The sequence below is a fragment of the Balearica regulorum genome, chromosome 4 (assembly GCF_011004875.1).
Source record: "Balearica regulorum gibbericeps isolate bBalReg1 chromosome 4, bBalReg1.pri, whole genome shotgun sequence".
NCBI classification, from domain to species: domain Eukaryota; kingdom Metazoa; phylum Chordata; class Aves; order Gruiformes; family Gruidae; genus Balearica; species Balearica regulorum.
In genome coordinates this window covers 37,889,007-37,915,552 of record NC_046187.1, presented here as the reverse complement: position 1 = coordinate 37,915,552, position 26,546 = coordinate 37,889,007, and the positions used below count along the sequence as shown (strand labels likewise).

General features: G+C 35.7%; 1 protein-coding gene across 2 annotated transcripts in view; it reads left to right on the top strand.

The window, feature by feature from the left end:
* Window positions 1–26,546, top strand: part of FSTL5 (follistatin like 5) — a 317,677-nt gene that overhangs the window by 6,825 nt on the left and 284,306 nt on the right. For both annotated transcript variants that reach the window (XM_075751811.1, XM_075751810.1), the window contains exon 2: window positions 21,308–21,446. In XM_075751811.1, coding sequence (XP_075607926.1) covers window positions 21,324–21,446 — 123 coding nt within the window. In that variant the 5' untranslated portion in view covers window positions 21,308–21,323. The remainder of the gene's footprint in view (window positions 1–21,307; window positions 21,447–26,546) is intronic.

Genomic DNA, 26,546 nt, shown 5'->3' with positions numbered 1-26,546 from the left:
GAAAGATTTGGTATTGTTGAACCTGTAGCATGAAATCTGTGACCAAATACTTTTGGTAAAGGCAGATTTTCTCAGTGTTGTCCAGTTATTCCCCAGGTCTGAGAGGTGAAGGCTCAGAAAATGGCCAGAAAGACAGTATAGTTTCCAAACATTTGCTCGGTTAGCCCTACAGTACTCATAGGAGTGGAACAAAAAGATATTAATCTGTATTAATCATTTTATTTTAACAGTGAGTCCTTCTTTTCTTCTTCACTCTATTTCAAGATGGAAAGATGAGTTCAGTTCATCAGCTGTTTTAGCAACAGAACAGCCACATAGAAGGAAGAGAGGCTCTTCCTGACAGTATTTCTGGCTTTTCCTTGTAAAATGGTATTAAGTCGCATGGGGCCTCCTCCTCCTTACAGCAGCCAAGGTTAGCCATAACCTCACCTTCAGTGAGTAATCGATGTTTTTAATCATGAGTGCTGATTTTCAAGTTGAAATACAGTTCATCATATTGCTGTTCTTCCGTATTATCAAGTCCTTCGACAGAGATAATTTTTATTTAAAATAAACCACAAGATACATGGCACCAGGTTAAGACGACTGTAGTTTGAAGACTGATCATATTTTGCATTTATTTCCTATGCCTTTTAAGTTGAATGAATCTCAGCTAGGATGTGGAGAGTTAAAATATTAATTTTAAATTTTTTGGTCCTCTAACTTACATATTATGCTTCTGTCTTCCATTTATACTACCTTTATATTATCACATAATTCAGAACCCCAGCAATAATTAGTATTATGGTAGTACTTTAACATGAAAATTATATTTCTATTTTAGATTTTATGACTTTTACTCCAGGATGTTTTTGATAAACAGTAATATTCTGTAAAAAAAAAGTTCTACACAGTGACGCATGAGCTGATTTAGTTCTTTCCTTGGGACACTAAAAGAAAAAAACATAATTAACACCACTCCCGAGATTTAACTTTTGTATTATGCTAATTATTCTTTGAACTGGAAACAGTTTTTCAAGTGAATTTAGACTGTGTTGCTTAGCTATAATTACATTTTAGTCTACTGTCTAATAATAGGCTGATTCTCTTATGCTTAGAGAATTATTGTCACAAAAATATTTGAACAGTCTACATTTGTCTGTTCTTGTTGCAGTCAGTAGGGTAAGGGGAGGTTAGCTGCACCTTGGGGGTTTCATTTGAAGCATTAGTAGAGTGCTTCAGGCATCAGATCTTAAAATTGGTGTCCCCTATGGACCAAAAAATCTAATATTTTAATATATTTGTGTCCTTATATCTTTTCAGTGTGATAGTCGCATTCATCTGCTGCTCTAGGCTGTCAGTAATTTCTTCCTTGCATAAGTAAACTTTTAAAAGGGTTTCTATGCTTGTCTTCATAAAAACATACGTGGTATATACATAAAAACTTAATAAAGCTATACTGAAAAATTGATTTATATTCCTAAAGCCTTAGAAATCAATATAAAAATAACACCCCCACCCACTGTTACCATAATTTTTGACATAGAACAGCTCTCATATTAATAAAGACATATAAATGAAGTTTGTGATATAACTTGCTGACTGTAATGAGTTGGAGTGTTTTTATTAATTTATGTGCTACAGCTGACTCCTCCATGAACTGTGTGAAGTAATATGGCTAATAATTTTGGTTTTATCATTCTCTGCTTTCCTTGTGGGAGACAAAAGGTCCAAATGTAGTGAGTTAGTCTTGTATTTTTGATAAACTGGGTATTGGTTCCTGGAATTATCGTGTGTGTAAATGTTGAAAGAAAGCTTAAAGATGTGATGATGAAGCTCTTAACAGTTAAAACATAAGTAGAGTGTCTTATATCATTGTTCTTTTTTCTAACAAAGATAGTGAACAGTAGATTGTATGCATGCACAGAAATTCAGAATTCTAAAAATCTGTGTTATTTAAGTATTAAATTGGGGTTCTTCCAAAAAGAGTTACAATGTTTATATACAAAGTATTGCAAAAAATCATTGACTTTATTTTTTTTAAGATTCGAAGTAAAGACTCACTTTAAACTTCCCATACATGTGAGATTCTTAAGGCCTCAGATTATAATTTTGATTTTCAACATCAATTTTCTTATCCCAGCATGCAGCAATAGGATGCTGTGGCACAGTGATTTATACCCGTTAACATCCCTGTAAGACTGAGCTCAGTGTTTTTAAGAAAGGAGAAGGTTTGGCATTTTGGGGGGTTCTTTAGCATTGGTTAGCCATTTCTCACTGGAACTGGATTTCTGAGGTGACCTTTGGTAAGGTCCACTGATCTACAAGTCATGCCTGATTAGGAAGGGCAAGAAGGAATATCATTTGCTGAAAGGAGATTTCTGTCACTTTTATCAGTGAATATTTAGGGACAAGTAGCTTCTCAGCATACCGTTTATTCTGCTCATAGCCTAGGTTTGTAAGCTAATAATCATTATGAAGTTTTCATTGCTTTTGACTAGTGTCTGAGGGATCAGTTCTATCACAATCCAGAAATAATTGCATCAGAATTATTTGTGTGGGATAGATGTAATGCATAACTTTTTCTTTCTATTTCTACTATTTGTGTTCAGCAGTAATTACGCACTTCAGTTTTCCTGGGTTATCTTTTAAATTATTTTTTCCCTCTCCTTTTGCTAGTCATTTATTTCACAATTGTGTTTCATTATTTATAATAATTTCTAACACGTTCATCTTGTAGCCTTTCATGGAATACAAAATGTCAACTATAAAACTTCACAAGTTAAAACAGGTCCTTTAAGTAACTTAAACTGAGGCACAAAGAAACAGAAAAGTGCAACAGAAGACAGTCAAACTCCTTTCAGTCAACATAGAACACAAAAGCTGAATGAATATGCAATGTGCAGGGAAGGTTAAGTTAACTTACAAAGATAAGCGATAAGAGTGAAGCTTCAGAGTTGAAGTTTCCCAAATGAAAATTATGTATCTAGGCAAATATATTCATCTGAGGTTTGTCAATAAGTCTAAGTGATGGAGAAACAATCCAGAGAAAGGCTTTTCCATAGTAAGTTATTTTTAGAATTTAATTATACTTTATATAAAGCCAGCGGGGGGGGGGGGGGGGGGGGGAAGACCCGGTAATATCACCATATGAAAACTTGATATCTTTGAGTTTTCAAACATGAACAAGTACCTTTTAAGAAGTGCTACCTTTAAATTTCTAATTTAGTACATTTCTAATCTCAAGATTATCAAGAAATGGAGAAAATAAAAGGCTATGCTTTCTAGGAGCTGGACAGTAACAATCTTGCTACTGTTTTTGGCTTGTACTAATATAAATCTATATCGAGGAGAAGCCACATAACTGCTCACAAATGAAGGATCAGAATTTGGCAGAACTGGGATTAAAGAACAGAGTGGAAAGTGAAGACAAAAATCAAGTCATTGTACATATAAATTAATAAAAACTTCAGAATGTGCTTTTAAATATCCTTAGGGGGAGAAATAAAATTATGGACTGAGAAATATTTTTTCTCTTGCTCTATGTTAAGAGAGAGTGCCATTTTTCTCTTTAGCAGGAATTAAATTTTAGTGTAAAATATTTAGGCAGAGGGCAGAAGCCTTTGAGATACCTCACTAGAAAAACTGTTCTTGTTTGCTGGATATCATAGCATCCGCTAAGAGTAAAAACATTGATGAAATAATCCTAAACCAGAAGAAGATAACTCATGAGCCACCAAAAGACAGTGAAATGATGAGGTAGCTACTTCCTTTAAAGGCACAAATGAGGGAAGTCCACAATACATAAACTTGTGACATTGTGGCTACTTTTCTTTCTCCCAGTTTCTAGTGGGGAAAAAAATGTGGAATTACTAGTGGAAAAAGAAATAAATAGCTTTTCTGTGTTCCCACACTGACCGAAAACTTGTATGGTTACATTTACATTAATATTATCATAGCAGGTTTGCATCAGTGAAAATATGAGGAAAAATCAGACACCATATGTGCAGCTCCACACTTAATTACTAAAAGAACACTTCTGTAATGAAGACTATGGCATTGTTTTGAAATTTGCTTCCTCCTCTTTATCCTTTCATGCATGTCATTTCTGACCATCTGCAGGAAATATTATGAAATCAGAGTCAGTGGGAAGCTCTAACAACAGAAGAATATTAATGGTAAAAATCTGTATTACTAAAGAAGGCTCCTAAATTACTGGATGCTCACCAAGGGCTGTTATGACCCACACTGTCAATGTAACTTTTTTTTTCCTGTTCTGTAATGAAATTAAACAACAAAACCTCAAAACCTAGAATGCTGCTTTAGAATGGATGTTTACAATGTCAAGCTAAGTTAATGTTACATCATGAAAACAAAACTTTGCAGATGTCATCTGCAGGATGAAAATCCTTCTGTCTAGGTAATTCAGAGAGTCCCAATAGCAGCAAAGTCTTCCATGTTGCTGTGGGATTCAGGGTCAAGTTTACAGTCACAACAATATAAGACAGATAGCCATGTACTAAGCTTGCTTAAACAGCGTTTCAGTTATATTTTAAGTATGTTAATTTTAAGTTTATTGTGCTTGCTTTGATGTAACAGGGCAAGGAAAGCCATGAATCAGAGAAAAATCTACGTATTTTCACCTTGTGACTAAATAGATAAGTCCTTACTGGACTCTGATATCTATCAAGAAAATGAAAGGTAAAAGTATTAAACTATATCAATCCATCATTTTGCAGTCAGTCCCTAAATGGAATTGATGGAATGATTTAAAAACATTCTTTGTCTAGTTGAGGTGAAGATGTTTTTCCTGTGTTGTGTAAAGATATTGAGAAAATAGGTGTCATGCACAAACCGTGTAAATAGTATAATTACTTAACTGTTTTACTTAAAGATCAGTTTAGACATCCTTCAGTTTGTCCAGACCTAAAAATGAAAATACAGCTTCATTGAAATGCTAAGAAATGTCAAGCAGCACGTACTGGAATTAAGATTAGAAAATATTAGCAAAACTTTCATTTAAAAAAAAGATTTCTGTGATTATAAGACTTATAAAAAGAAAGTACTATACTGTAAAACAAAAAGTGAATTTGTAGAGGAGTATTAATTGATCTGTGTTGGGGCCACTGCTATCTCTCCCATCCTGTTATACCAGTGTTTCCTTTCTTTCTATTGACCCATGGTGTTCATAGCGAGTGGGTGGTGAGTAGGACTAGGGAGCTGATCTGGCCAGAAATTAACCTTTTTCTCCACCTCAACTGGTTATCAGTTGGAATATCATGGCCTAAGATCGGCTTAAGATCTCATGGAACAAACCAGCTTTTTTTTAAAATTACGTAAAACTGATTTGCACTAGTGCGTTACTGTGGACATATAGTAAGCTGTAAAAATAATTGTCCAAGATAAAAGTTGAACACCACAGTCCTATGACTTCAGTCACTGAGCTGCAGGTAACTACTCCCTCACCCCCCAAGACATAGTTTTAAGCTTTTCTGTTCCTGGCTTCTGGTGGGATACTTTGTCTGTACGGTATAAATTCAAGTTGGTGGTGATAGCCTTATGGGACTGTTATTCTAGAAAGAGATTGTTGGAAAGCAAAAAATGTTATAGATACATTTATCCCCCTCAGGCATATTTCTGATATCCCATGATAATAATAAAATATAATAACCAAAAAAGCTAGAAAGGGCTAGGTTGCCTGGTTTTCTACAAAACGGTTCTCTGGAGGTGTTTTTAACTATCTTCTTTCTAGATTTGCATCTCCCTTGGGCTTTTAGAGTAGCCAAAATGGGCAAAATGTAGACTTGAATCCAAGCTGTCTTTCAGAGGTGATGTTCGAAGAAGTCAAGTAACTTTGGAAATAAGGGATAATTTTGGATTCTTTAAATGGCACTTCTTTTTTTTTTTTTTCTTCCCAATATATGTCATGTATTATCATATTATGCACTCAGAACTGTGGGGAACTCAAAGTAGTACTATTATGGGCCATGAATAGGGAGCAGTGGGTTGTCAGCTGGGGCTGGCTTTAAGCACAGGAGGCTGCCCAAAGCAGCCAACTATTGGTAGAGAGCAGCAATAGCTCTGCTCTTGTTTTCTTTCCTGGCGTTCAACCGGGAGGTTGCAGCCACTGGTTGCAGTGCCAGCGAGCGTTGTCAATCCTTTATTAAGTGAGGAATTAGGGAATATTGAGTAGTGTGCACTGTTACAAGGTATATAACCTCTTCTTCTTTAGTATCATCCTATTTCCCCTCATCTTCTGCCCCATGCCAACAAGAGGAACAGTGAACCTGATTCTTCACTATGGTCCCCTGCACTCACTGCCTTTATCCTTCTTTGGCACTCTCTCTTCCATCTGGAAATTTCTATTGCTACAGGAGGAGTAGCTCAGTCCCAGGCGTTGTTTTTGGAGGAGGCAAAGAGGGAAAGCTTGACCTGGGTTTGGCATCAGCTGTGATTCAAGATGATCTGTATGCTGCCTTGCTCTGGAGGATAGAAATTGTTATCCTCTCTCCATTGAATATACAAATTATCTCATTTATACAATTGTATGCTTAAAATGTTGAAGATGAGAAAGAAAAGTGGACTTTTCACTCCATCTGTAGGCAGGGTAATCCTGCTTTTCCACAATGGGCCAAAATGAGAGATTTTGAAAATATGAGAGTGATTATATGAAACTTATTACTATGGAAGTGATTAATTAAAGACAAAAAGGAGACTTACTTTCATCTGCATAGCCTCCATAGAGGCTCTTTTCTCTGCTTAGTAGTCACATAAGAGCTGCAAGAGTATAAATGTTATTGTTCTCACATCGCATCGTGTGTTGCTGAACAAGGTGAAAACCTTTATTCTGCAGATAGTTTCCTGCAAAATAACTTTCAAAAAATTCCTTTTCTGTTTTGATTAATTAGTGATGGTTTGCAGAAAATCTCATATGGAAAACAAGAAAAAATTGAAATTGCTGAAGGGTAGTCATATTCCCAGACCTTCAAAATACAGACAGAGGCAAGAAGAGCTTTCAATTCTAATTGTGTAGGGATACTTACCTGAGTCAGCACTGAGGATGCATTCATGCCGACGGTAACTGATTCATCAATAAAGAGCCTGTTTGTAGCTGGGGTACTTGGACATTTGCCATCAATTATCTGATCAGCATTTGTGGCTGAGCAGTAGGAACATGATGTGATGTTCAACATCTCCTGGCTCCTTGTCATAGGCTCTTGCGCTTCGCAAAGGTGTCCTAGATAATTCCAGAGTCTATGTAATTGAAATTGGGAACAGTGTCAGGGTGGGATGAAGAAGGGAGCACAAAGGTCTCGGGGAGGTGGGATGATTACTCTCAAGGTTGCAGTTTCAGAGTGATAACTTTGTGTGAGAAGAGAGATGAGATGCTCTTGCCTATACACAGTTCATACCAAATGTGATATGGAGTGTCTGGTGATGGCCATACCTAAGCCATCAGAGCTTTAATTTTTTTGTTGAAAAAAAAAAAAAAAATATGTTAAGAGGCTCTTCTTGGTGTTTCCTGGCACCACACATGGTCAAAACTTAGTACTAGTCAATTTTACATTAACTTTTCTCTGTGTTTCTGTTGTTTAAATAGAACTGAAGATGTTTTGCTTGATTTTTGCCTTTCCAAAACAAATATATACACAAAATTTTTAACACTTTTTTTCTGAAATGAACACAACAATTTCTTCTTAATATATCATACAGTGGTGGTGGTGGAGAGACAAAATTCATTCATTTCACATACTGACTGTTTCAGTACCATGTATTTGGCTGCTCCTTACTTTGTTTTGTATTATACCCATTCCATTCTTAGAAATGACAATTTTTTTAGCTAATGAATTATTGAAAATCTTATTTTATAACCCATTTTAGCTACAACTCATCAGGACACTGTAGATTTCCTTCAAGCATCTATTTGGAAGGCTTTTGACTAGTAGATAGAGCAGTATAAAACCATACTCAGTAAAACTCTGTAAAATAGTATGAGGCACTTAAAATATATCAGGAAATGAAGGTTCTGATCCTAATGAATGGTATTGTGAACATACAATAAGAGAAATGCACTATTTTGTTAGGAATATCTACACAAAAATTAAAGAAAGCTGCCATTGTTCAATGAAAAATTAATGTGATCTATGATGATGCACTAAATTTACTTTAAGTAGTAGAATATAAAAGACCAAGTCAGCTGTCACTGTCAAAAATCTTTTTTCATCATGTATGACAGTGCAGAATGGGGTTTTTTTGCTCTATAAATCTCAGAACTGTATATGTTTGCTTCATACTCTACTCAGTCTATTAATTTCATTTTATATAAGGAGAGAAGATCCTTCTTTTATTCGCATGGACTTTAATGTCCAAGTGAAGCAGCAAGTCTAGCAGACATTGGAGTTTCAATTCAAACTGGGGTCAAAGACATATCTTCAAACTTGTTCCCATAGTATTCCCAAAGAATGCAGCTAAGCTGACAGATTGTGGATGCTTCCCCAGTTGATGGATCTAAGAAAGCTCTTGAAAGCAACACATTGCACTAGCAAGCCAAGCCAGCTTTATGAATGACAGAAAAGTGCAATTTTCTGTATTTCTTTCTGACTATGCTGAATTCAGGCGCGTGAAGAAAGTTGACCTTTGAGGCAGTAAAGAAGAGAGACTAGTCACTGCAAAGCAGGAAAAGAGAGGCAAAAAACTCCACAGCAGATAAATTAAAAAAGAGAAAATGCCTGTAACTATTTTAGCTATTCAAGTACAGAACCCTTGCATCTATTTGTACATTTCTGTGGATCTGTGTGATTAGGCACAGACTTTTTTTTTTTTTTAAATATAACCACAAGGAACTTTGGATTTCATTCGTTTTAGTTAATGGAGTTATTTTAGTGTTTTGTTTCCATCCTTGTGAATCTTCATTGTCACTAAGTCCTATAAATAGGGTAAAATTCTGGACCAAACATGCTAAATGTGGATTTTAGAGTTGTTTTTATGTTTTCAATTAGGTCAGGACTTCATCTGTAGTTGACTTAATTATATTAATGCAGGCACTAGGGGAGAACGCTAGAGGACAAATGTATTTTTGGTTCAATCCTGATAAGGATAGACTGCCCTCAGCTACAAAAAGTCCTTGTTTATTTAAATAGCTGCAACATTCATCAGTCCTATTGGTTACTGATGGAACTATGGTTCAATCCAGTGATACCAAAATCCATGTGCACCTCTATTCTCTCCAGTTTGATGATTTGATATTTCCTATCAGTGTTTATACTGTTGTGTAGACTCCTTTCCATGTCCTGCTAATTGTTCATCCATGTTTTAAGGAGGCAGGGAGCTCATGGTTCCTTGCATGTCATAGACTTTCCTATGTCACATGTGTCTCTGATGTGTCCTCTAGCTACCTTCCCATGCTACAAAGGCTGCTGAAACACTGCTTCTCCTGCCCCAAGCTACTTACCTTCTCTCTTTGCATGTTTGGGGTTTTTAGCACCTGGTTTCCTTCTTCAGTCCTTTTTATTTTTTTTTATTACTTCAAACCCCATTAGAGGTAAAAAAGCCAAACCTGCCTGTTCCAATCTTTGCCACTTTCATGGTGGTCTTAAGTCACAATCTCCAGGTGGTTTGACTTTAAACCAGCTGTTATTGAAAAATCCTGTTCACTGAGTAACAAAGATGGGACCTGTCTCTATTGGCTAGAGCACTTCAACAGAGCAAGTTTCATAGACATAAAGGGATAAAATTATAATATTAACTGAATACTTACTAGAAAGAGGTTTTCTAAAGTATCATAGTAGTGTGAATTAATGGTAGGCATATCCTGGTTTAGTGCTCATTCAAGGAGTTCAATAACACCAAGGCTTCAATGTTTTTGTTGGTAACATTTTACCAAACCCCAAAATTTCCTTGAGTAACAAAAGGTAGAGAGAAGTAAGGGTGGTAGATTAGCATATCATAGCATATATGGAGGAATTTAAGTCTTTAATTTAGCAGCTTACCTGTTTAAAGAAATAGTTGTATCTTGAGTGGCCATTTTGCCCTCTCTAGGATGACATATTTGCTCAAAAATACACTTAATGATTTACTATGGAAGTGTCAACAGCTGATGTTTCTTTTTACCTTTAATTAATGTTTGCAGTATTTTATTTAAAAAACTACATAAAAAACTTGGAAAACAAAATATTTGTCTTTTCTAGCATGCACAGAGCACACAGTTATGCAGTGGTATGTTAGGTGTTAATTTACAAATTTTGTAAAATATTAACAGTACCAAAATATTTGCCCGAGTTCTAAGCTGGCAGATTTTATATTTCTGATTTCATAACATAAAGCAGTTGAATTCCCATTGGTTCAGATACTGCCATGATGATAAACATTAATCCTCTAGGATATCGAGGAACCAGCTGTAACAAGCTTTCTTAATGAGGGAAGAAAGAGAGTGTCTTGCTGACAGTGTAACTCCCATAAACTAGCACTTGTATCAGTGCTGGTAAATACATCAATTTTCCTGAGGTTGTTACTGAAGTCTTAGGAAAAAATTAGATCAACACGCACAACTCAGTTGTATTAAAAAGAGCTCCTCTGAGATATGTGAAATATAGTACACTCATTTTATTCTGCTTTCTGTAATATTAAAGACATTGTGAGATTGCAGTTGTGAGAGCACGTGAAGAACACCGTAAGAAAGGTTTAAAATTGCTATTTCTCATTTCATTATAATTCATTGAAACCTGGGTCACTAATACTAAGACATCTGGTGTCATCCTTTGAATAAATATACTTAAAATGATAAGATTAAATCAAAGCATGAAGTTGGCAGCAAAGATTTCACCCAATAAGTGTCCCCATTGCATCTGTGTTCCAGGTGTTCTGGACTTTCAGAAATGCTCCTGCCACACTCACACCACTTGTGTCAGGGCTCACGAGATCCACCTGTAACCCTTCAGGCCCAATTCCAAAGAAGCTTTTCTAGAAAAACCCTGGGCAGATTCATCTCACTGCCAGGCTGCCTGTTGTTACCCGCTGTCACCTGGCAGTGCAAGTGGTGTGAAAGCAGAGAGAGAAAAACAGCAAAAGGCAAGGAAAACCTGCCCCGGTGCTGGCTGCTCACCACTGATGTGCCCTGGGGGTTACATCTCAGAGGCGCCTGACGTGTGTGTAATGTCTATGCAAAGACCAAGTTTGGTAGTGCAGGACCAGGCGTGCAAGGGTCTGCTCTCCACCTTCCGCTCGTGCAGCGTGATAGTTTTGCAATTTAAATCAGGAAAGGAGTGAGGGAGAGACGGACAGGAGTCAGCAGAAGGCAGGATTCATCTGGCATGGTGAGTGCTTTTCGTGAGATTTTACAAAAATGTACTTCTCTGCTTGTGTGTTCCAGCATATGAGCTGTCAGCAGCATCGCTGGCTGTTCTGAAATGACTGTGCCAGCCTCTTTCAGTGGGTGAAGGATGAAGAGCATGTGCCTGTGTAGTCAGTGGCTGCAGCCGCATAAAGTAGCTGCCGAGAGACAGAACAGATTGGTACACAGATGTCCGAGCTGTTGGCTACTGTGGCAGCACTGCGTTTCGCTGTTGCAAGCCCCAAGCCTGCTATATGTAGTTAAGGTGACTTAACAAGTCCAGTTCAGAGTATGGCTGCTGCTTCTGGAGGAGAACTGGAGAGTGACAGCGTGAGATGTGCTGTGCGTGAAAGCTGGCAGCAAGTCCTGGGGGAGAGCGCTGCCATCGCGACGCTGTGATCTGCTTTCCACAGAGCATTTTAAAGAGGACAGACTTTGCTAGGTATGGATTATGGCTGCATTCATAGAGAGAACCTGATACTGTGAATACTTTGTGAGAACCCCATTGTTGGTGTCATAGCTTGGAGATGTTTGTTGTGAGGTGTTTGAGGATGCAGACTGCGTGGAAAGATGTGGAGGCACTCATCTGTGGTACAGGAGAAGCAGGCTAATGGGAGAAGACGTACTTTGGGCTAAAACTTCTGCTTGTTCAAAGTTCATGCAATGTAATAATCTCTTTTTATACAAAAAATATCTTGTTTGCAGGTGCTTTTCTGCCTGGAAACCATAATGCTAGGTAAAAACATTTTAAGAAAGGGTAGAGATGTATTCTTTCCTGACAGGCATTTGCATCCATCAGCGTATACAGTGAAGTCCTCAAAGTCACAGGCAATGAAGCATGGTTTATATTTATTACTGTAACTGTATTATAAACCTATTAATAATACTGAATATGGTGACAGAACTTATACTCTTTTTCTGATCCACACAAAATAGACAATTTTATTCTATTTTTTTCAGATTAATAGTATGTAAAAGACAAAACTGACATGTCCCGAGGGTATACAGTACTACTCCTTCATATGTTGAAAATGACCTTTTAAATAATGTCAGATTAATATCTGATGTGTCTTCTGCCTTAAAGGTAGGAGGAACACAGTGATCTAGCCAGTATTTAAAATTTCATTTATTATACTTTGTAGGTGCATTAAGTTGATTAAATCAGTTTATTGGGGTGGAATGATTGTAGTTTCAAATGAATTATGTCTTTGTTCTTAGTGCCAAATATCCTGGCTAGTCACCATTTAGTAACACAGAACAAGAGCATAATAGCTGAAGAAGTTCTTTGAAAGTGGAAAATTTCTTAATTTTAAATATATATATACACACACACCTAATTACAAGAATGCCCTATTTAAAAAAAAAACAAATATATATTTTCAGTCTTCATGTAAACTCTGACTACGACAGCTTTCATTAATTAGTTTTTTTAATACACTGCATGTATATATGTATTATCACATTTAGAACTGGTTGTGTATAATATCATATTTTTTCAATCTTCTCTGTGAAGATCACAGCATGGGGAAAGGTAAAATAGTGCTTAGTAGATATTTGCTAAACTCTCATAATAGCAACATCTCTCCTAGTCCAAGAATTTAAACTAAGATTCAGGCAGAGAACAAAATTTACATTACCAACGAACTGCTTAGAAGATTTAGAAAGCATAATAAACTTTGAGAGGAAGTGCTCACCATGGTATTCTAGAATAATTAATCATGATTAGATATTTGGAAGGAAGGTATCAGAACTGTGATTTAGTTTGTTTTCCACAAAATATTGAACTTGCGAGGGTGAAAAACATTAGCAGGAGGGAAAAGGGAGATAAAGATTTGCATTGAGACAATTCCTTTAAATTCTTGAGAAAATGCAAACTCAGGTCTGACTAGCTCATCAACAGGGATAACTGTGGCAATTCTGTGAACTTTTCATGTAGGTTGCTTTGCTTTGAAAAAAAATCACTGAAAAATATTTGAATTAATTGGTATACTACTTTTTATACATTCTTCTATGGAAATAAAAATAGATAAGCAATATTTCCCCCCACCCCCAAGATTTGTCGTTGCTGGTGGCTTAGGAGCTGAATAAATTAATCAGTTATTTTCAGAGAAGTTATCCATTTCTTACTGAGTGTAACATTGTCATATATTGAAGTATAATGTAAAAGTCCTGATATGTATCAGTCTAAGGTACCTCTGCTTACAGAAAAAAAATACATTGAATTTACTAGTGATAGCTAAAGTTCAAAGAGGTTGGATATTCAGTTTATGTCAGACTGTCTGCCTCGGTCTTCAGATGTGTGTTTGAATCCTATCCCTGTTATTAATACTATCTGATGGTTTGAGTGCAATAGAAATAGCGAAGATTATTCAGCATCAACTACCAGATTCGGAAACACAGACAGTCTAATGATGTAAAATCAATACAATACTAAGCTAAGTAAAGAGGTAATATATAATTTTATGGTCTTTTCCCCCTTTTTTTTTTTAGTAAGTAAAATAGTGATTTAACTATATCTGAGCATCTTGCAGCATAAACCACTTCTGAGACCATCTGAAAGTTTCAAGGCTAGAAGATAAGCCGCAGTTGCTCTGCTGAGTAGATTAAATTGCGTTTGATTGCATCATACCAAATGTATTCAATGACTGCATTTTTATTCAAGAGTGTGTACCCAGTAGAATTTTACCAAGTAGAATTTTCTTTAATGAAATAAAATATTTCATACTCTTGTTTCATAAGTTTCAGTAGAAAACTGTGATCAAATCTTTCTTCTTTGCAATTCTGATTTGAACAGAGTATTTTTCCCCCATCCCAATGATAAGGGTCAGCTTGAAGAGCATATATACCCTCATAAGACAACTCAATCATAACCAAGTGTTTCTATATGAATGGCTGCAAACCAAATACACGAGTAAATATTGTTATAAAGAAGTTTTCAATATAATAACTATTTTTGAAATTTAATGAAAAGAAGATGATAGAACAGTAACACGAGCTAGAAATTATACGGTGCAGAACAGGTTACTTGCTTGAGGAATGATGTTATGGTCTCAATTTCCTTACCTAAATGAGGCAAGTGGTATGCCCTAAGGTATTTCAACTGCCATCCAGCTGCCAGTTCAGAAGGTACAGCTCTTTGAGCAGTGGTCCTCTCCCAAGAGTTTTTAGGGAACAAACTTGTCACAGAATAAAGGAATCCTCTTATGGATGATAAGTTATCAAAAAGTTTCAGAAGTAACTGAAATGGAGAGAAGTCAATAGCAAGAAAACCACAGTGTGCATCAGACTCTTGAATGCTCTGGAAATGGGCTAAAAAGTAAAGTGACAGAGCTTTCTGAGAATTAGAAAGGAAAATCTAAATTTGATACTGAAGAACTTACTGTACAGTGAGAAATAAGGAATAACCATTATCTGTTCCACATCCTTCGCTGTATGCCTCCTCAGCTTTTAAGGCAAATCTAAGGCTGACAGAGAAAAAAACACAAATATAGATCAGTTTAATGGTAAAATAGCAGGTGAAAATCATTGTTAACAAGAGAATTAATGCACATGAGGAAAAAAACCCAAAAAACAAAAACCAAAACAACAAACCAGCACCCTAATTATTTACATGCAACGAGTAGCTGTAATTAGCTGTTTGCATTCATAGGACATAAGATATGGGAGTTATTGTTACTAGTTGTCCGAGAATGTCAGGGCGGTGTTTAGTGGTAGACAGATCATATATATACTAAAAGATGTGCTGAAATAATTTTTAGTCCTCTATGTATTTTAACCTATAAATTACATATTATTTCATATAAATTAATTGTTACATAAATATAAATGTATATAACAATAAAAGAAAGTTTATGATAATTTGTATTATAAATTATACATATATTAAAATATTTTAGAGCATAAGAATTATCGGGAAAGGAATATCGAAGGAAAATATCCTGCTAAGTGCTTGGTGCATCTCTGTCTTGAGTATTGTGTTAGTCTCTAGCTAAATTTCTTTAAAAAATTATAATACAATGAGGAATGTACAGAGAAAGAAACAGGAAAACCCAGAGGTACAAATTGGTCTCTGTTTGAAGAGAGAGTAAACAAAATAAATTAATTAAACTCATCAGATTTCCAAACATCGTTATATGAATATAAAGAACCAACACTCTTCATACCTACATAATATGATTGAAATAAAAATATCCATACATTAAAAAAGGAAGCAGACAAACTTAAGGAGCTAAGGTCCATCAGTGGATATTAGACAAAGTGGCAAGCTGCAGTTTCTAGCTCAGGCAGTAAATGGACTCAGGGGAATATACTAACCTGTCCGCTCTCTCCATGTTTCTTTACTTGTCCTTTAAGCATCTACCATTGGCCACCAATTCAATGATGAGTAGTTATTAAACAGTGCTTGCCTCTCTTTACAGTATCAAATCACTGCTTAATGCAAATAAAGAATTGGAGCAAGTTTTTTTTGAAATATTAGGTACAGTTTGATTAATAGCCGCTTAATGACAGCCCCTGGTGAAATAGGTGAAAATTAAAATAAACACACAGGATAAAGAACTTCTAGGCATTAGAGTGGTTAAAATATGGGGTGGAACTACATCTTATTTTTGTAAGGCCTTAGAAATAACTTAATAATTCAATAATTTCAGGAGATGCAAAGATATCAGGTGATACTCAATCGAGATCTCTAGAAAATGGCAGACTAGTCGACATGTAAGTTATTATTTTGTCTTACCTTGAAATCCTTACAGGTATAGAAAATCTGTATTTTAACATGTGGAGCTTGTATTTACTGAAGTATGTTGCATGAACAAGCACATCATTGGAAAAAACCATAAAGCTCAGGCATGTGTCTGCCTGACAATCTGATTTCACCACTTTCACAGCACAAGGAAATTCACTACACTGCTTTCTGGGTGATGCCTCAGTGATGTGACCAACCCAAGAAGAAAAATAGCTATTCAATAGCATTTCGCTGAAATTGGAAAATATAATTCAATAACACTTGCTTATTTCTTGGAATGTTTCTTTCAAAGCTGACCTCTCCTCCATCTTCTCTGGCTGTGCAGCTGATTAATTCAGGTACTAAGTTTGTCTGTGGCAAGTCCCCTGAGAGACAGAAAGTTGAGATTAATTCCTTATTCATCTTTGATTAAGGTGCCTACACCATCCCCCCCACGCCTTCCGAAGTTCTCAGGAATATATATCTATATATATGGGAGGTTAAAGTAGAACTTTTCCAAACAGTGCCAGCAGGAAAATACAAAAGATTAAGCTGCATGTACTCAGGAGGTCTATAATGAGCTATATTTGTTGAACTCTCATAATTGAAAATATTTATTAAAATCTGTATTAATAATGCTTAAAATCTTTAACTTTCAGCATTTTCCTATGACACATAGTTAAATCTTATAATCAAAACCATTTGTTTGACCCTGAAATTCCTTAAGCCCACTTATCTCCAGTTCTTGCAAAAGATATATTATTTTATATAATATCCTGTGCACTTAATAAAAGCACGCTAAGTAAATGTAGTCACTCATATATTTGAATTATATATATTTATATATTCAAATTTAACAGAAAATGTTTCTGACAGGGTAAAACTCAGTATGTCCACCATGACTGGAAACAAACAAACAAACAAAAAAAAAAAGTGGAAAAAAAAGGTAGTCATATAATAAAAAAAGACAGAAGAATGTTATCCAAACACTGGAACATCAAATTCTGACAGATTATAATCAAGGAGTAAACAAGATCTAGATCAGTAATGCAAATTTGAGTTCAGAAATATGTCACTTTGCCCCAAACTACATTTTATAAGCATCCTTTAAAAACACAGTTTCTAATTGTTTGATAATATAACCATTAGAAGAAATGTACAAAAAATTCCAAATATTTCCAAATAGAAATAAGCAGCAAGTTATTTTAGGTATCATGAATATATGGAGTTGATAGCTATTTCTTTCTGTTCACCTATATACAGCAAAAAAATCTGGAGTTATATTGAAGCTTTGAAAACTCATTGTTATTCCAGCTCTTTAATTCAACTCTTTAAGAATGTAAGTCTTTAACGACAGATCATAATTTTTCTTAAAATAAGGACTTAATAAAACATTGTTTAAAGGAGAACTGTGGTTTTTGTAGTAGTTTTTAAATAAATACCTGCTTAAGTTTTACATTAAATTCAATAGAAAATTTATGATACTTTGAAAAAAAAATGGATTTGTTATTTCTGAAAAGGCAAATAACAACTGCAGACAACTTACTTTTGGGATTTTAGGTGGCATCTGTCCAAAAAAAGCTGACTTCTTTAATTTACATTTTAAGCGTTCATCTAAGTAAGAGGCAATGAAGTCAGAAACTGAGCATGTAATAATTTTCTCGTCTTTTGGACAAGTACAAAGGAGAAGCCTTTCAGGGTCAAATAATTTTCAAAGCTATAAGGACTCTATTCTTTTACACCCCATGAGGCTAAAAAATATGCAGTTTAGATGAGAGGGTGGTGGAATGTGGCTGCCCTTACTGTCTTCTGTGAAATGAGTGTTCTCCAACCTAATTTTCATTGTATGAAGAGATATTCCACACGTGCACGAAGAGGACAAAGGTTCAACTGTGCGTAGCTAGTTTTAGCATGCATAACTGCTAAACTAATCTGATTCTGACATTGAAAGTCAACAGTAAACTATTTTCAAAAACTTTTTTTCAACAGACATGAATAAAGGGGTATTTTCTTTGAGAGTAAAAGTCAAGATTCTGATTTTTTTTTTTTCCTGGTAATGGACTTATTGTTCTAATAACAGTGATACTGAGAACTAACACAGAGGCAGTGAAGAAAAATGCCATTCTGTGACATACTTGAATTCTTAGAGTTCTGAAATAATCTTTTTCCAGCGTTTCAAGTCAGTGAGCTGGATTTGTTGTAATAACGCCATAGTAAAGGTCTACTAGAACATCTGATTAGCAGTTCTGTTTTGGTGGAAGTATGGGAGGAACCCAAGAAAACTTTTTCACTCTATCACTTTCTACCATCACTTTAATATCCAGTTAATGAACAGGTGTAAAAGAACAAGCCTTAAGTTATTTATGTAAAATATCTCTCTGTAATAGAGCTTGTTGTCCTTGTTTCAAATAATTCACTGCTTAATATATTCTGCAAGAGATCTCCTAGGAGAGATACCTCTACTCTGTATATTAGAAAAGTTGGAATACCAAAAAAAGGTACTTGAAGTGGAAACTTTTGGAATAAGCAATGATAAAAGAGAAAAAAAAAAATCTTAAATTTGATTAATAGGGAGACCCAGAATGAGATTGGTTTTGGTGGAACAAAAGAAAGGTGGTGTCAACGTAGTGTGGTATATTAATCTCAAGCTTGAGTTGGAGTTAAAAGTATGAAAATTAGGTAGGCTGGTAAAAGTCAGCTGGAATGAAGATGAAACAGCAACTGTTCCATTAAGTGATTTTACCAAGTTTGGTAGACTAGTCCCCAAAGAAGTGTAGCAAACTTATGCAGAATCCCATTACTAAGACTGTGAATAGAGGTAAGGCTAGAGTCCCTTTAATATCTCCACAGGAATTAATTCTGTGTAGTCCCTGCCATCAGGTGACTGTGAGAACTACAGCTATATGAAGAATCATAGGAGTCGAAACTACAGTTTGTGTAACAGTATTGTTGGGAACATGACTGCAAATGACACAGGATCCACAATTTGTTCACATTTTCTTCCTATAAAAAAAGGAAATGTTAGGCAAGACTTTAATATTCTGTATATACTCTGGCCTCTTAGGGCACACTTACACCGTTTCGTACTTATTCACATATACCTTTATTCTTATAAGAAATTTCTATGTTAAATTTCTATGTTAGCAGGGTAAGTGCATTAGAAACAAGGTAAAAGAGAAACAAATAACAAACACTTGTGCATAAGTCAGACTGCATAGAAGTTGTTGACCTCTGTCCCATATTACAGGAGTAAGTAATATAGACTAAACACAAAGCCCTGCACGTGTGTCAAAGGGATGAGGATCAGTTTGCTGTGATGTCTGTTTAGCTTGGTAGTTTCAACACAGATGATGAATATCAATAATAAATATCTAATATCTCTAATAGGTACTAAAACCACTTATGAAATGCATGTTTGTCGGTCCAATAGGAACCACATAAGAAAACTTTCATGCCATACATATCTATAAAATTTTTTTAGGTCTTCCATAGTTCTGATCTTATTTTTATGAAGTTATAATGTCTTTGTCCAGTCAAAAGCAACTCTGACACAAGTTCTCTATGAGTTTTTCAGCATCTCTTGTGAGGATTTTCTCATAAATTTCAGAATATAAGTTTGTGAAGGCCTTTAACATTAGAAACAGTTCTGTGCGTTCTTCCAGATTATTGAGTATCTCCCTTTCCCTATCAGTAGCTAATATCCTAATTTACTTCTAATGGGTCACACCTTAACATATCATGGTAGCTGGATAATGTAGGACTGGATCATCAAACCCACCCAGTTTTGTCTGGAAAAATCACATTTTTTGTTCATTCAAATAGAAAGTAATTTTTTGATAGCATGGTTTAAAATATAGCAGAACACTGCAATCAGCACAAGCTAGGTTGTTAAGGTGACTGCAGGATGACAAACTTATGAACAGAGTGTAGATGAAGTGGACAAGATGTATAATTGTGCATAATTGTATGCACATATTGGGTGCAATCTACCACACAGGTATTGGTATTTATTATTAAAATGTACCTTTGAAATACAAAGTCTGAATACATTAATTTAACATTCTGGTTTAATATTAAAATTGCACATAGCTGAGTATCCTTCTGCTAATTTCTCTTTCCGTGAAACAAAAGGTTGCATCAACTATTAAGAGTGGCCTTGTCCTTCCCCTTCCTCATTTCTTTATATAACATTGCAATTTATGAAGGTGAAATATGTGTAAGTAGTCTGCAATTTTAAGCTTTGCATAAGAAGAAAAAATGGATCTAAATAGTATTTCTTTCAGTTTTCACTACATCATAATAGTTTCACAGGTTTTTTTGAAATCTGTGATTTTTAGTGTTCTAACAGAAATTTCAACAGGGTGTCATTGTTTATGCAAGTAAAGAATAGCTATTGAACCACTTCTGTACTCACAGTAAAAGATACTATGTTGCAATGTTATGAAATATCTGTTAAGAATTATTTCAAAGTCTCCTCTGGTGTGACAATATTTTTCTTTCTAATCATACAACTGTGTTAGACAAGTATGATGCAATACATATGTACAAAACTGTACCAACAACAGTGTTCTGAAGACAACATTTAGTAAATATCATTAGTCCTAATACAAAAGTACTTATGTAGTTTCCTGAAGTGTCCTATGACCTAACAGTTCTTAAAGATCTCATTTGCTGTTTTGGATTTGTTTCTAACAAGTAACAGAATGCTGGTGCATTTGCCATGGTAGTGCTTTGTCAGTTCAGGTCATCTGCAGCATGACTTGTGGGATTCTGAAACAATCAAAACCCGAAACCAATCAAAGAAAAGTTTTTCACATAATTTACCCTGAATTTTGCACTTGATTGCAGTGAATTCTGGGGCAAGATTTGGGGACTTTACTTAATAGACTGCAAATATTCTTATAATGCTGACATATACAATAAAGCTTATAGACTATACATAATTTCAATAATGCAATTTAAAAATTCTTCCAGAACTGGCAGAAAATACAGTGCTTTGCTTACTTCAGCGCTGGTAAGTTAAAGATAATAATAGACGTGTGCTCGATATTTTACACTTTTACATTGTGAACAGTGCATCATAGGAGACTGTATTTAAAAGAAAAGTTCATGAACGCGTCATTGAAGATAATCTTTTTTTCCTTCATTTGAGAAACACAGCATTGAATTTTTCAGCACCGCTGAAATGGAATATCAGTATTGTAAACTTTATTATGTGACTTGCGCCAAAGTAATATTGCAGTCTGTCACTGAACTTTTACATTTTATTTTGACAGGAACAGACCTGTAAAGATGTTTATCTGGTGGTCAGCTGTTTTACTTCTTGGATGCATTTTGCTGGGAGCAGACGGGTGGCCAGCCAAGGAAGGATACGACTTTAGGCCCTATCAGCCCCTAGTAAGATTACGCCACAAGGTACAGATTATTCTCTAGCACTTCTAGCTTTTCTTTCATGATCAAGGGATAAATCACACACCAGCCTTGTCTTGTTTGTGCTTATTGGAGTAATGTTCAGAAAATAACTTTTTCAGTAACACCGCCTCCAAAAATACAGACTTGATTTGACAAGTAAACAGGAGCTGTTTTGATTTGAAAGCCCAGAAATCTTTCAAAGACAGTGAGCTAAGCTCTGTTCTAGTTTCACAAACTAGACGTTATGTATATATCAACAGAAATGCAGAGAACAAGCCAGGAGAGGTTTTCTCTTAAAGCAACTGCCAGCATCTGCTTAAGGCAGCGACTTGTCCCGGTACTCGCTGTATTTCAGACCGAGCAGCAACCAGGGGAACTGCCTGTCAGAGCAGCATGGCATTGAAGTTAACTGATCAACAAAGACTTGTCTGCACGGGGTAGATGTGCACAGCGCTCACTGAATTTAGGAGTTTCGAACCATGGCATAATGCATATGTTTCCTGAGATACTGGGTTTCCCAGCTTTGAGCACTATATGCCATTCAAATTTTGCCCACCTGCCACACCTTTGTCATGAATCCAGGACTCCCAAACCAATTCTCAGCTAACAAATCCTGCCCTTCTCGTAGCTAGAAGGGAAACTGCTGTGGTGGTTCTGTAAAACAAGGAACAGGGCTGTAATATCTCCGTGGGCTGTCTGAAGCTAGCATAGATCTGATCAACATCTTCATTTCTTCTTGGCATGGTAGTCATGAGAGCAACCTCTGAGGAGCCCTACGATCAGGCCAACAAAGATGATAAAAACCCCCTTCTTTTCCCCTTTCTTCTAAATCCAGGTGCTTCCACTAGAAAGTCTGAATTATAGCCAAAAACTATAAATGTTAGTGTCTATTAATATTTCAAGATCTGACTACTTTCATTTCTCAATAATTTTTATAAAATATAAAAGCTATTTCCTCTTGGTCCTCAGTTTGGAGAAAATGATCCAATATCATGTGATTCTATCTCAGCATATAAAGAGGAGGAACTGATAACTGAGTTCTGCTCAAACAAGTAAAATATTTGCCTATTAACTGATTATTGCATATTATGTATGTTAAATATAGAAAGTTTCTAACAGATTAAAAAAATATTAAAATTTAAATCTCATTATAAATTTGTACATCTGCTAGGGAATGTTCTTCAATCAGAATAAAGAATGCATCAGGCCCCAGTCAAGTAAATACGTAACTGTGTAAACACGCAGGTGTTCACACCAAGTATTTTGCAAAATCAGAAACTTTGTCTCATCAGTTTACTTCCATTTGTCAGCTGTAAACAAAATACAAAAAATACCACAAGAGAAATACTTGGAAATGTAGAAGGAATGAGAGAGACTAGTAATGGAAACATGGAATGAACCATGTGAGAGAGAAATCACACATACAGAAAAAAAAAAACCAAACCAAAACAAAACCATGAAGAATGCGAGAAGAATGAAGGGCATGACATGAGGTATAGTGAACACCATTTTTGACATTTAGATGGTCTCTGACATTAATATTAGATTGTATGTGGAAATAATACTATGTTGCTGTTCCTTAATAATGCTTCTAATCCTCTGATAACTCTCAAATAATATTTGGAATAGGCTGTCATAAACATTTCAAGTTTAATATTGGGGATCACGCACACATGCATGCCTGTGTCCGCATACACACACACACATATATATACACACAAATGAAAGGTAGAGACACTTTTCTTCTATTTTTCATTCCTTATGTATTTTTTCAAAAATAATATATAAAAATATGCATAAATACAGAACAAAAGCAAATGACACATCCTGTAAATAGAGTTCGTATTTTGAAAAGAAGATAAAACTTAAAGGGAAAGAAAATGAATGCTAGAAAAAATATAAATAAAAAGGAAAGAGAGAAATGAAAATATGATATAAAGATTTATTCTGAAAAGCAAAGAAAATATGGTGTTTGGTTGTGGTTTTTTTCCTAGGCAATATGTCTAGATCAAAAAGTGGTTTAGTATAGTTCACATTTTGTTATTATGGATGCGTGTTGGTAAAAAAAAATAGGAATGCAAAACTTCTCTAAAGTCAATTTTTAAAACCAGTTCTGGCTCAGATACACATATTCAAAACATGTAAATGATATGGTAAAGGAGAATTTCTGCTTCAGTCAAACACTTTGATATATTAAGTGCGTAGATTAAGTTATGCAAGTAGAATACTTATTACAAACAGAAGAAGATAATGAATATCAGCAGAGTCATATTTACTTTGATCAAGCAATATATATGCAAGTTTATGAGTGCAAAGATTAAAAAAAAAAAAAAAGTAATCACTCTTGCTCTAATAAAGGGGAATTTATCTGACTTGGACAGTAGTCCAAACAGCAACTCCAAATGTCAGACTGCAGGGAAAAACAATCCTGCTGGCGAGTAGGTATTATCTTGAAAAAATTATTGTGTTTGTGGTGAGAACAGGCATATATATCATAAAGGTTTTGTTGTTTTAAAAGGGATTATGAACAAATTCAGTTCCTCGTGTACAGAAATTACAAGTAGGCATTCAGTCTGAATGCCTGATAATCTGAGTGCATAAGGAAAAAGCCTTAAAAATAGGGAAAAGCTTTGTACATAAGGGTACACTTTTTTTTTTACTGTTAGTGTGACTAAGCACTGGCACAGGTTGCTCAGAGAGCTTGTGGAGTCTTCCTCCTTGGACGTACTCAAAAGCCATCTGGACATGGTCCTGGGCAACCTCTCAGCAGAGGGGTTAGACAAGGTGACCTCCAGAGGTCCCTTTCATCCTCAACCATTCTGTAGCTAGGTGATTCATTAGAATACAAAATTAATAATTACAAATAATAAAATATATTTTTTAATTTTTTTTTTTTTTTTTTACAATTTATATAGTCAACCTAATAGTTGTGGGATTTTACTAGTGGAACTTAAAAAGATTTAAAGAGTTTTTTTAGAAAATTATTTTTAGAAAAACATTTTAGAAAATATTTTACAAAATACTTTAAATTTTTTTAAAAAAAATATTTTTAAAATATTTACAAAATCTTATTAGAAAATCTAAATGTAATGATAGTGAAAAAAAAGACAATATCCTTAATCTTAAATGCTTCAATAGGTTGATAGTAAAATGTGTGATGAACTAAATTGAGAAGTTCTTCATGATTTAATAACAAATATTTGCAGCACAAATTCAGTTCATAAGTTATTCAAAACGTTTTGAAATTGTTTTACTTAGGAAAACATTGATATTCTCTACCTTTGTACTGTCCCTTCCCCCCCAACTTCCAAAAAACCCTCTACATCTTCAATAGTTAATGAAGCCACCTCCTTTAGTGTTTATCTGACATTTATAATTTACCTGCAACAAATAATTCAACTTGCATAACTTGACACAGTTGAAATGTTCAATCTGTTTCAGAGGACTAATACTACATATCAGGTTTTATTAACATTTTATACATCATTTATCCACATCTTCACACCACTGTTCTCACACAGGGATATTTATCCTGTAGCTTTTGACTGCTTTTCAGGCCCTGGAGGTATGTAGTTTGGTTGTTTAGTAACTTTATGTTGGGATGTGATTCAGAGCTGCGTGGTTCCTCACATCCCACTTTGCAGAGGAAAACAAGCCACGCAGGTAGATCACAAGGAAGTCCCAGCATGTTTTGCCAGATAAGTCACCTGGCTCTTTAGGGAGCTCTAAAAAATTACCTAAAGCTCCACTTTAGAGATTAGAGAACCTTCAGTTAAGAGATTGGGTTCATGAGTTTTCACGTTTCTGTGTATACCTATGTTGAATTTGGAACAGGACTATGAACATGTATTTTTCCAGTAACAGAATACTCATATATATATGTATATATATGTATATCTCATCCTCCTCCACTGATGGCATCGTCTGTGTTCTTGGTTTCCATAGGTTAAGGGTTTTTTTTAGATTGCTTATAATAGACTAAATATGAGGACGGATACTTTAACAATATATGGTGATACCTCATGCTACTTTAGATAGATTAGAATGTAGAGCTGATGTAATTCTTATGCCACAGGTATATAGAACTCATATCCTTCTTCAGTGGTAGAAATAACTAGGAGAATTGGTATTATTGATAGAAATTTTTAGTGCTGCAATGTGAGAGCGCCTGCATTCAGGGTTTCCTTAGAAGAGAATTGTGCTGCCTTAAGAAACCAGCATTTTCACTAGCAATTGAAACCATTATTTTTCAGTCTCCAACATTACTTTTTTATTATTATTAAAACTGTGCAGAAAATCATAGTGAAATATGTTTTAAGTATATTGATTACTGTGATAAATTGACCCTGGCTGGAGGCCAGGTGCCCACCAAAGCTGCTCTGTCACTGCCCTCCTCAGCTGGACAGGGGAGAGAAAATATAATGAAAGGCTCCTGGGTCGAGATAAGGACAGGGAGAGATCACTCACCAACTACTGTCATGGGCGAAACAGACTCGACTAAGGACTAAACTACATTAGTTTAATTTATTACCCATAAAATCAGAGTAGGGTAATTGGAAAATAAAAGCAAATCTGAAAACACCTTTCCCCCAGCCCTCCCTTCTTCCTGGGCTCAACTTCACTCCTGATTTCTCTACCTCCTCCCCCCCAGCAGCACAGGGTGACGGGGAATGGGGGTTACGGTCAGTTCATCACACGTTGTCTCTGCTGCTCCTTCCTCCTCAGGGGGAGGACTCCTCACACTTTGCCCCTGCTCCAGCCTGGGGTCCCTCTCATGGGAGACAGTCCTCCACCAACTTTTCCAATGTGAGTCCTTCCCATGGGCTGCAGTTCTTCATGAACTGCTCCAGCATGGGTCCCTTCCACTGGGTGCAGACCTTCAGGAGCAAACTGCTCCAGCGTGGGTCCCCCACGGGGTCACAAGTCCTGTCAGCAAACCTGCTCTGGCGTGGGCTCCTCTCTCCACGGATCCACAGGTCCTGCCAGGAGCTGGCTCCAGCGTGGGCTTCCCATGGGGCCACAGCCTCCTTCAGGTGTCTCCACCTGCTCCAGCGTGGGGTCCTCCACGGGCTGCAGGTGGAATCGCTACACCCCCTCATCCTT